This window comes from Sturnira hondurensis, unplaced genomic scaffold (genome assembly GCF_014824575.4).
Source record: "Sturnira hondurensis isolate 20B ecotype Veracruz unplaced genomic scaffold, ASM1482457v3 Scaffold0011291, whole genome shotgun sequence".
Classification (NCBI taxonomy): Eukaryota; Metazoa; Chordata; class Mammalia; order Chiroptera; family Phyllostomidae; genus Sturnira; species Sturnira hondurensis.
Genome location: NW_028083922.1, coordinates 5,169,095 through 5,181,273, shown reverse-complemented (window position 1 = coordinate 5,181,273; position 12,179 = coordinate 5,169,095). Strand labels below are relative to the sequence as shown.

Genomic DNA, 12,179 nt, shown 5'->3' with positions numbered 1-12,179 from the left:
CTTCCTGTTGCCCCATCTCTGCCCTCACTCAACTCCTCTGTTTCTCCCCTTCTCTGTGTGCCTGCTTCTCCTCCCTTTTGCTTCCCCCTTCTCTACTTCCCTCTGACCTCCCCTCTCTCTCTGCCCTCACTCACTAGCTCTCTTTCTACAACTTCCTGTCCTATCACCCCCTCTCCCTCTACTCCCCTTCTGCCTATCACCCCTCTCTCCAGAGGCCTCTTAGTCTTCTCTCTCTGTCCCTCCCCTCTCTGCATCTACTTCCCATGTCTCTGCCTCCTCTCTGCCCTCTGTGCCCCCTCTCCCCATTCCTCTCCTCGACTTCTCCCTCTTTCTATGTTTCCCCCTTTCTTTCTGTCTCTCCCCCTCTCTCTTCCTCTTTACCCCTTTTTCTGTCTTTGCCTACCTACTGTGCCTCTCTCCCCTCTGCTTCCCTCCATCACTGCCCCTCCTTTGCCCCTCTGCATCTGTCTCTGTCCTACTCTCTTTCTCTAACACTGCCTCCTCACTCTCTTTGCCTTTCTCTCTGCTTCTGTCTCCCTGCCCCCCATCTACTTACTTCTTGATCTCCCCCTCTCTGCTTCCCTTTCTTTATTTATACCCCTCTGCTCCTATCTGCCCCTTCTCTCTGTCCCACCTTTGCCTCTCGGCCAACTTTCTCTGCCCAGTCTCTTTATCATCCTCTCTTGTGATTCCCTCTCTCTGCCCCACTGTTGTGTTCCCCATCTACCCCACCCTCCTCTCATTCCTACATTCCTCTCAGCCCCCTCTTTCCTACTCCCCTCTGTCACTTGTGCCCCTTTCTCTGTTCCTCTCTTACCCCTGCCTGTCTGCCTCCTTCTGCCCTTTTCTCTGCCTCCTCTCTCTCTGCCTCTGTCCCCTCTGCCTTTCTCTGCCCCTCTCTACTCCTTCTGTGCCTCTTTGCCTCCCTGCCCCCATCCTCTGCCCCTTCTCTCTGCCTCTGTCCCTCCTTTGCCCCTCTCTTTCTCTGCTCCTCTACCTCTCTGCACATCTCTCTGTGACACCCCTTTCTGTGCTGCTCTCTGCCACACTCCCTCTGCCCCATCTTTGACCCTCTCCTTCTACTTGACCCCCTCTCTCCCTATCTCTCTCTGCTCCTCTATCTCTCCCTGTCCATCTCTCTGCCCCTCTTTCTCTTCATGCCCCTCTGACTCTCTGGCCCCTCTGTGCCACTCTGACCCCTTTCTCTCTGTGTTCCCCCACCCCCTTCTATCACTGCCCCTCTGCCTCTCCCTCTCCCTCTCTCTCTCTCTCTGCCATTCTCTCTCTGTCACTCCCTGTTGTCTCTGTCTTTCTCTGTCTGGCTCTGGTTCTGTCTCTGTCTGTCTCTCTCTCTCTGATTATAGGTCCATTTCCATGGCATGATCTCCCATCACGAGGGTAAATCCCCAAACTCCAGTTTGGATGTAGGACATGCGGAGAAAAACAGCACGTGCATCATGATCTACTTTGAACTAAAATCCTCCAAGCCCAACTGGCTTATGGAAGGGTGGTCCATGCATGGCCTTCTCGCTTACCATGGCCCTGTGTAATGGGATTTGGGAACTAAGCCCCAGGAGGTGACAAAACACTCTTCAGCTTCCTATCTGCCATTGATTGGTTTTTGGATAGCCATTTCCCCAGTGACCTTGAGGTTAGTGGGGCTGTGGCCTGGGGCAGGGTGTGGAGACTCCTAGATACCCTGGTCAAATCCCCTTTTCATAACATGTACATCACTTAGAGTAATGTTCTCAAGGTTAATCTACATTATAGAATGTGTCAAATTTCCTTCCTTTTTATGACTGAACAACATTCCATTGCATGTATCGACCACATTTGTTTACCCATTTATCTGTTGATGGACACTTGGCCTTCAATCCCATCCCCATTTACATTTCTCGCCCAGCATGGGACTGAGGGTCAGACAGTCCTCTACACCGACAGAAAGGGAGCAAGAGAGGCATAATGGCTGAGTAGGGCCTTGGTCTGCAAGGCTGAGGAACAGGATGACTGATAAAAACCACTTGCACAAGAAGCATTTGATGAGAAGTTGTTCATTTCTAGTTTTCTGCTTATATTTCTCAATGAAATAGAATAAAAATGAATTAAATAATAGAAGGGGTTATAATTTACATATATACACATATCTTCATTCTGAATGAAGATCAAAATTTACCTACTCTTCGACTTTAAGATATGTTTGCCCTGGCTGGTATAGCTCAGTGGATTGAGCACAGGCCTGCGAACCACATGATCGGGGTTCGATTCCCAGTCAGGGCACATGCCTGGGTTGCAGGCTGGTTCCCTACAGGCCAACTCCCAGCAGGGGACGCAGGAAAGGCAACCATACATTGATGTTTCTCTCCCTCTCTCCTTCCCCTCTAAAGATAAATAAATAAAATTTTTAAAAAATCAACAAAAAAAAAGATATGTTTGAATCAGACTATATAGGTCAGAAATATATTTGAAATCTCTCACCTGTCTTGTCATTTGCCAAACACAATCAATAAACTGAAGAAATATTGGTGACCGGTCAGCATCTGCATGGTTGTCATTGCCATGGCCCACTCTCTGAACAGAAACAACAGGTTAAATGTTTTAATGTACACTGTGGTCCTCTCAAAAGTCACTTTAAATTGGCTGGTGACGAGAATCATATCTCACTCATACGTCCTAAGTCCTAACATTATTCCTGACATATATTAGGCACTCAAAAATGTTCACTGAATTGAACTGACTTTCATTACCCTTAGGAAACAAAATTTCTGTGTACTATATTTTTATTTTTTGTACTATATTTTTAAATGTTGATAGTTTTATAATGTTTCTTTCATATTGCTGGGATCAAGTGTTATAAGGGAACAGCCAGCATTTTTCAGTGCAAATTATGGGGTCAATCCCAACCATCACACAAGTACACAGTGTCACCATGAGACTACCAATTAGCAGCTCATGAACACATTATGACTGCAATTTTCTCCCTAAGTAAAAAAAGTTTCTTCTGATGTTCAGAAATATCAGGAAGTGTGAGAATCAAAATAATGATTAATACTATACAAATTTAAGCAATTTTACATGCCTTGGAGAACCTCAAATCTCACTCTTGAAATGGTGATGGCCAGAGTCCTTGCCCTGGGAATACAATGTTATATCTTTTTTTTAAGTTTAGAGATATAGTTGATGGCTAGAATTGTACTTCAGACCTTTTGCTATTTTATTTATAGACTCATACTAAAAGTAAAAAGTAATTTCAAACATAAACAGGACTGATAAAGACACTGGAAATATGTTAAACAACTCAAAAAGTGAGCATTGTAAGAGAAGCTTCTAATAATCTGATGATTCAAATAAACTAAGCAAACAGGAGAAAAAGAAAACACACTGTGAACATACAACACAATCACCACACATTAAGAGTAAGAAATACTGGGTCTATGACCCCGACATCAGGAAAGTCATAAAAACAAGGAAATGACCAAGTCAATGTCAATACCTCGGAGTAACACTGTATTGCCTTAATTGTTTTAAATTTTAATTGTGAAATATATATCCAGAGGGGAGAGGGGGGAGAATCATAGGGGAAAAGGGGATGGACTCACATGAACAAGTATAAAGGACACATGGACAATACCTAAGGTGGGAGGTGGAAATGGGAGGGAGGTGGGGAGCACTGTGGGGGGGGGGCAGGGCTGGGAATATAAAACAGAAAACTGTACTTGAATGAGAATTTTTAAAAGTATATATAACATAAAATTGACCAACTCAACCATTTTAAGCACACAGTTCAGTGGCATTAAGTACACTCACAATGTTGTGCAGTCATCACCACACCAATCTCCAGAACTTTTTCATCTTCCTAAACTGAAACTCTGTCCCCCTTGAACAACAGCACCCTATTCCCCCTCTCCCTGCCCCTGACAACCACCATTCCTCTTTCTATGAATTTTAAAAGTCTACATATAAGTAGGATCACACACTATTTGTCCTTTTGTGACTGGCTTGTCACAATTAGCATAATGTCCTTAAGGTTCATCCATGTTGTAGCATGAGTCAAAATTTTCTTTCATTTTATGACTGAACAATATTCCATTGTAGATGGAATATTTGTACATACAATGAACAATTTGTTCATCCATATTTGTTTATCCACTTATCTGTTGATGAACACTTGGGTTGCTTCCATATTTGGACTATTGTGAATACTGCTGCTATGAACATGGCTATTCAAATATCTGTTTGAGTTCCTGCTTTCACTTCCTTTGCATATATACCCAAGAGCAGAATTGCTGGATATGATAATTCAACTTTTAATTTGTTGAAGACTGTACTATTTCCATAGAGGCTACATACATTGCCTTATTTCTGTGCTTCCCCTTTATAAAATAATTCACAGAACCTGTTCTTCAATACTTAAGGCACCAGGCAGCAGTGTTACACTGACAGCTCACACTTTAGGATTCATTCTTTCTTTTAATAGACATTCACTGAACTCCTACAGTGTATATATAACACATCTTGCCTGGTGCTTGGGATTTCAGACATTTTCATGGTGTCTAGTAGAGGTCAGGCCTTTGGCTAGACACCGGGGTATGAAGACAAATGAGACATAGTACCGGTGCTTTATGAATAATTTATTTATGTTCTAGTCATGGGAGAAAGACCTAGAAATAACAAGGGCAATGCAGTGTTTCAGGCGATATGGTGGGGCCACAAAGGAGTAAGTGGCCATCTTAAGACGGGGTGGAGGAGAGAATGAGGAGGGAAAGTCACACAAGTCAGTCATGGAGGAGGTCTCATTTGAGATAAACCTTGAAGGACAGGAAGATGACTATTTCCTGGCTAGCCAGGGGGATATTGTATCAGAAGCAGTCGGGGCACCATGAGTGCCACTATTGGATGCGCACAGAAGAGGAGAATGAAGCAAAGGAAGGGAGGCAAAATGTGGCTGAAAAGGAGGACTAGGGCCAGATCACCAAATGCCTCAAATGCTGCGCTGAGTTTGCCCACAATCCCATAGGCCACAGGAAGGCCCTGAGGGATTCACAGTGGGGAGTGGCACCATAAGATTTGCTTCTCAGAAAGCTCCATCTGCCTGCAGTAAGGATGATGGATTAGAAGTGTATAGGCAACAGAAGGGCTAGTTAAGAGACTACACAATATAGTCGCAAGGAAAGTGGCCAGGCTTGAATTAAGGGGGCATCAGTGGTAATGGCAAGACTAAATATTTGAAATAAATGTATTTAGTCATGGGACTAGCTGAGATCACTAAGGGATTAAGCACACAAAATGGAAATGATCCAAGGACTGAACCATGGGGAACCCCAAAATTGAGAGGTTGGGGACAGAAGTAGGATCAGAATGTAGGAGGAAATTCAAGTTTATTCACATCTGGAAGCAAGTGAAGAAAGTGTGACTATCATTGACGACTATGACAAGAGCAGTTTTGAGGAATGGGTGTTGTGAGGAGGAAGTCTGGCTGAAGTGGTTTAAAGAGGGACCCAAAGGAGCAAAATTGATAGTTTGTGTGGACAACAGCTTTTGATAAGGGAAGAAGCAACAAAGGAGTTTTTGATAATGCTTGAAATAGTAACAGGAGCTAAAACTTACCCATACAACATGGGCCAGGCACTGTCCTAAACACCTAATACATACAAACTCATTTCCACCCTACAGCACTCCATTTCAGAGAAGGGAAACCAAGGTGCAGAACGTGAGGGCATGTATCTAAGGATCTGAAAACGGCTCCTGAGGGGATGGGGAGGTTGCGGAACTTCCCTTCCCTCTCCTCCCTGAAAGTGCAGCACAGCGGGTGCACTCAGAACCCTCAAGGCTGAAGCCATTTAAGTCCTCAAACTGCCCATCCTTATGCCTTCCACAAGTGACTCTGAACGGGATTTTGGGAGTATTCTGATTCAACACAAGTTTCAGACAGAATTCCTAACAGTTCCGCAGCCTGAAAGACCAAGAATCTCAGCTGCCATTTTGGACTAAAAAAAACCAACTCAGCCCTACAATGCCCTTCCAGATGATCCAGCAATCCCACTCGCAGATATATACCCAAAAGTAAAAGCAGGCTGTTATGGGCTGAGTTGTATACCCCCTCCAATTTTGTATGTTAAAGTCCTAACCCGTACTAATATTAGAATGTGACTGTATTTGGAGACAGGGTCTTTAAAGAGATAATTTAAAGGGGTAATTAAGTTTAAATAAGGTCATTAGAGTGGGTCCTACTCCAGTCTAACTAGGGTCCTTATAAGAAGAAGAAATTTGGACAGATACATATAGAGACAAGACAATGTAAAGACACAGAAAGAAGGCAGACATCTACAAGCTAAGGTGAGAGGCCTCAGGAGAAACCCACCCTGTTACATTCTTGATCTTGGACTTCTAGCCTCTAGAACTATAAGAGAAATTTCTGCTGTTTACACTATCCAGACACTTTGTATGGCAAAAACTTTTACACCAATGTTCACATCACAGCAGTTTTATTCACAATAGCCCACAATCTAAGTATCTATCAACAGATGAATAAACAAAATGTGGTCTATACATACAATGGAGTAAGTACCATTCAGCCATGAAAATGAATTAAATTGATGTATGCTATAATAACATGGATGAAACTTGAAAACATTATGCTTAATGAAACAAGCCAGCCACAGAAAAACAAATTTTGTATAATTCCACTTATACCAGGTATCCAGAATAGGCAATTCATAGAGACAGAAAGCAGATTAGTGGTTGCCAAGAGCTGAGGGAGGAAGGAATGGGAGTGACTCCTTAGTGTGTACAAGGTTTCCTTTCAAGATGATGGAAATGTTTTACAACTAGATATAGGTAGTGATTGTACAATATTGTGAATGTACTAAACGCCACCAAACTGTACACTTCAAATGGTTAATTTTATATTACATAAATTTTACCTCAGCTTTTATTTTTAAAAGTTACACCTATATTAACAAAAGAATGCCCCACCAGGAACATACGATGCTGAGGTACATAGTATTATATTATGGCAGTTCAGGTCTGATACGGAGCAAAAAGCTTGTGTACATGTACACATGTGTATGTGTGCATGTTCTGTGATATACACATGCATATGCTAGAGCAAAACAGTCAAAGCATGAATCTGTTTCAACTTACCAGTGCAAACCTATGTCCAAAACTTATCCACTCCTTTTCTATGAGAATCTCGAATCCTTTAATGGTACGGTAATAACTGTCCAGCATCAGCATAGCCAGAGATGTCAGCTGCGCTGTTCGATCCCAACCATCGCTGCAATGCACCACCACTGAGGTTTTCCCAGATTCTATTTTATCAGCAATTCGCACTGCCCCAGCAAGAAGCATCTTCAGAAAAGAAGGTACATTAGACCAAGCAACATTTAATTTCTATTGTAGCAAAATTAATTCTGGAAAAGAATGTTGGCAGTTCAGGCCAATACACCAAACAAGAATGCAATCAACTGAAAACAGCTACAAAACATTGGCAACATTGGGGGTGGGTGCTTATACTAAGAACAATGACAGCAGTAAATAAGGTCCTTTATTAAAATGGCCAAAAAGTATTCAATACTTTAAAAACCTGACATAAAGCTAACAGTATCCCTTTTTATTCTATCACAAAATCCCATGGAAACCAAGAAAGGCCAGGTACACAGCAAAGATGTGCTTATTTGTAATGTTGAAAAGCTACTTGGATACAGATTTATGGCACCGACACAGAAATCTTATCCAGAAAGCACGTAAAGGACTGGTCCTCTTTACCCTTATATACTCCAGCCAATGTGTTCCATCCACGTTGGATAGCCACCGGGTCTCATCAATTGAAGGGTACACGATCTCTTTTAATTTACGGAGTGACTCTCTCATCACATGAATGTTATGGATCTCTAAGAACACAAGTTCTGCATTCGGGTAAGCACTTTCACTTTCATATCCTCCACCCTTTGCCTATGGAAGACAAGAGAGAGGCATCACTTCATCTGAGTTAACTTTTCTGTTCTCTCTGGTATTACCAAATAGAGATCATTTAAAGATGCAACAAACATCTGTTTATCATAAACCTCCTACATCTTTTGTATGAGTTTCCTGTGGCCACTGGAACAAAAGCACCACAAACTGAGTGGCTTCTCTCACAGTGCTGGAGGTAGGAAGTCCAAAATCAAGATATTGCCAGGACCATGCTCCCTCAGAACTCTCTAGGGGAGAGTCCTTTGCCTTTTCCAACTGCTGGTGGCCCCAGATGTTCCTAATTTGTAGACACATTACTCCAATCTCTGGGTCATCGCCACATGGCCTTTTCCTTTTGTTTGTGTCTCTGCTCTTCTTATATGGACACGAGTCAGAGTGGATGAGGGCCCACCCTAATAGAATATGACCTTGTCATAATTTGATTACATTTGCAAAGACCCTATTTCAAAATATGGCCACATTCAGATACTGCGGGTTAGGACTTCAACATATTTTTTCATTTTTAAAAAGTTTTTATGTATTTATTTTTAGAGACAGGGGAAGGGAGGGTGAAAGAGAGGGAAACATCGATCAGTTGCCTCTCTCATGCCCCCAACAGGGAACCTGGCTGGGAACCTGGCCTGCAACCGAGGCATCTGCCCTGACCAGGAATTGAATGGGTAACCCTTTGGTTCGCAGGCTGGCACTCAATCCACTGAGCCACACCAGCTAGTGCCAACATATTTTTTAAATGGAAACCCATAACAATCTTCCATCACCCATCATGTTTTCAAAGCATTAAGGAAAGGATCTTACTCAAAGCAATTTAGGTTTAAAAAGTTCTCTTATTGCCAGCTGACTGAACACAAAAAGTTGTACTACCACAAAATTTTTTTAAATGTACTTTCATTACATTGAAAAAATAGTATAAAAGAACACCAGAATCAAAAGAATTATTGATATGGAAATTAAAAGAAAATGAGACCTCTCCCTCATTCCCTCTGTTCTTTCTTTAAAATATATTTTATTAACTATGCTATTACAGTTGTCCCATTTTTTTCTCTCCTTTATTTCCCTCTACCTTGCACCCCGCTCCCACTAGCATGCCCCCCATTAGTTCATGCCCATGGCTTGTACATTTAAGTTATTTGGCTTCTCCATTTCCTAAACTACTCTTAACCTACCCCCATCTATTTTCTAACTACCATTTATGCTACTTATTCCCTATACCTTTTCCCCCATTCTTCCCCTACCTCCTCCCTGCTGATAACCCTTCACACGATCTCCATTTCTGTGATTCTGTTCCTGTTCTAGTCGTTTGCTTAAACTCTTTTTTTTAGGTTCAGTTGTTGATAGTTGTGTTTGTTGTCATTTTACTCTTAATAGTTTTAACCTTTTATTTCTTAGGTAAGTCCCTTTAACATTTCATATAAAAAGGGCTTGGTGATGATGAACTCCTTGAACTTGACCTATCTGAGAAGCACTTTATCTGCCTTTCCATTCTAAATGAAAGCTTTGCTGGATAGAGCAATCTTGAATGTAGGTCCTTGCCTTTCAGGACTCTGAATACTTCTTTCCAGCCTCATCTTGCCTGCAAAGTTTCTTATGAGAAATCAGCTGAGAGTCTAATGGGAACTCCTTTGTAGGTAACTGTATCCTTTTTTCTTGCTGCATTTAAGATTCTCTCCTTCTCTTTAATCTTGGCTAATGTAATTATGATGTGCCTTGGTGTGTGCTTCCTGGGGCCCCACTGCTTTGAGACTCTCTGAACTTCCTGGACTTCCTTGAAGTCTATTCCCTTTGCCAGATTGGGGAAGTTCTCCTTCATTATTTTTCAAGTAAGTTTTCAATTTCCGGTTCTTTCTCTTCTCTTTCTGACACCACCCCTATAATACAAATGTTGAAACATTTAAAGTTGTCCCAGAGATTCCTAAGCCTCTCCTCATTTCTTTGAATTTTTGTTTCTTCATTGTATTCTGGTTGAATGTTTTTCTTCCTTCTGCTCCAAATCATTGAGCCTCAGTTTCCTCCCCTTCACCGTTGGTTCCCTGTTCATTTTCCTTTATTTCACTTTGCATAGCCTTCACTTATTCCTCTGTTTTGTGACCATACTTAATAATTTCTATGAGCATCCTGATTATTAGTGTTTTCAACTCTGCATCTGATAGGTTGGCTATCTCTTCATCACTTAGTTGTGTTTTTTCTGGAGCGGTGATCTGTTCTTTCATTTGGGCCATTTTTTTTGTCTTGAAGTGCCTGTTACATAATGAGGGATGGAGCCTTAGGTGTTCCCCAGGGCAGAGCAACCCAGTGGCTGGGTTGTGATGCTGTATGTGGGGGCAGGGTCATAGAGGGAACAATGGGGCTGGCTCCTCTCTCTCTCAGATTTAAGTCCCCTCTGCTGCTTCCCACAAGTAAATTGGGCCCTTCTGGTGCTCATTCCTGGGTGGGTGGGCTTGTGTATGTTCTAGGACCCTGTGAATCTCTCCAACAAACTCTCCTGTGGGGCTGAGAGTTTCTTCTGCTGCTACAACCCCCACATGTTTTTATAGCCAGAGGTTTTAAGGCTTTATTTCCACACACTGGAAAGCTGGGTTGCACAGTCCATTTCACTCCATAGTTGTTCCAGGTGGTTTACCCTCACACAAATGGGGGACTGCATGATCTACCAGTGGTCACCTTGTCCACCCTGGTCCACTAGCCACCCCCTCACCTTACTGATCCTCCAGCCACCACCTTGCCGTGCATCCTCTCTGCCCCAGCTGCCCATCTCCACCCCTCCTACCAGTCTGAATGAATATTTTTTAACTCCTTGGTTGTCCGACTTCCGTACAGTTTGATTTTCTGGCAGTTCTGGAATTTCTTTAAAATTTGTTGTTGTCCTTCTTTTGGTTGTATGAGGAGGCAAAATGTATCTACTTATGCCTCCATCTTGACCAGAAGTCTACTACTAGAAAATTTCTGTACAAGAAAACAGTTTGTAAATCCCTGACGCTGAGATTTATTTAAACAATTTTAATAAGCTAAAATGCAAATGTAATTGAAAAAGGGGGGTGTAATTCAGACCTTGATTATCTCATAACAAAATCTGACCTTTTATTTTGTATATGTGTTTTGATCAACAATCAAAAAACATCTGTACTGAAAATGTAGAAAAACTGAAATCTTAATACATTGCTAGTAAGAATTAAAATTGTGAAGTCTGTGGAAGAAAAATTGGTGGTTCCTCAAAAAGTTGAATATGAAATCACCGTATGACATAGCAATTGCAGTCACGCAGAATTGAACAAAAACTTGTGTATGAATGATCGCATCTGTACTATTCACAATAGCCAAAAGGCAGATACAACCCAAAAGTTCATTAATGGATGAATGGATAAAGAAATTGTGGTCTAACCACATAATGGAATGTTTTTCAGCTATACAAAGGAATTAAGTACTGTTTCATGGTACAACATGAATGAACCTTGAAAATATTATATTTTAAGTTAAAGATGCCAAAGATAAAAGACCACATACTGTATGATCCCACTTATATGCAATGTCCAGAACAAGGGAATCTATACAGAAAGTAAATCAGTGGTTGTCAGGGGCTAGAGCTGGGGAAAGAATAGGCGGTGACTGCCAGAGTTTCCATTTGGGACTATGAAAGCACTCAGGAATTAGAATTGCTGCATCACATTGTGAATACGCTGGAAGTCACTGAATTGTAAAACTTCAGAATGGTTAAAATGGCAAGTTTTACGTTACATGGATTTTATATCAATAAAAACAATAAATACATCTGTCAATCCAAAGATCACATTCACCATTACCAAGTGGGTAATAATTACCCGCTTACTAGTTACCATTACCAAGTGGGTAATAATTACCCGCTTACTAGTTACCATTACCAAGTGGGTAATAATTACCCGCTTACTAGTTACCATTACCAAGTGGGTACTAATGCTTGGCCCTGAGCTAAATACTGGAGTAATAATTATGAACAATTGTAGACCATGGTTCTCAAGGCCCTCAAAAATCTAGTGCAGTAAGTGGGGGAAGAGAGGTGTGCATTCAGAACAGGGGGCAAGTCCTTTGCTGTAGCAGAGCACAAGCCTGCCAGGGTGGGTAAAAGAGACGTCTACACTGAGAGGAGAAGACAAGTCAGGAAAGCTTTACTGTGGGGAAGGTCAAATCACTCAAGGAGGAGGGGCCATTGTGTCTAGATGACCAGAGATGGGCAAGGA

At 41.9% G+C, this 12,179-nt stretch overlaps 1 protein-coding gene across 9 annotated transcripts in view; it reads right to left on the bottom strand.

The window, feature by feature from the left end:
• Positions 1-12,179, bottom strand: part of MTMR1 (myotubularin related protein 1) — an 85,944-nt gene that overhangs the window by 22,612 nt on the left and 51,153 nt on the right. For all 9 annotated transcript variants that reach the window (XM_037059747.1, XM_037059755.1, XM_037059753.1 and 6 more), the window contains 3 exons: positions 7,765-7,950; positions 7,141-7,347; positions 2,476-2,568 (listed from right to left, as the gene is read on the bottom strand). In XM_037059747.1, the coding sequence (XP_036915642.1) occupies positions 2,476-2,568; positions 7,141-7,347; positions 7,765-7,950 (486 nt within the window). The remainder of the gene's footprint in view (positions 1-2,475; positions 2,569-7,140; positions 7,348-7,764; positions 7,951-12,179) is intronic.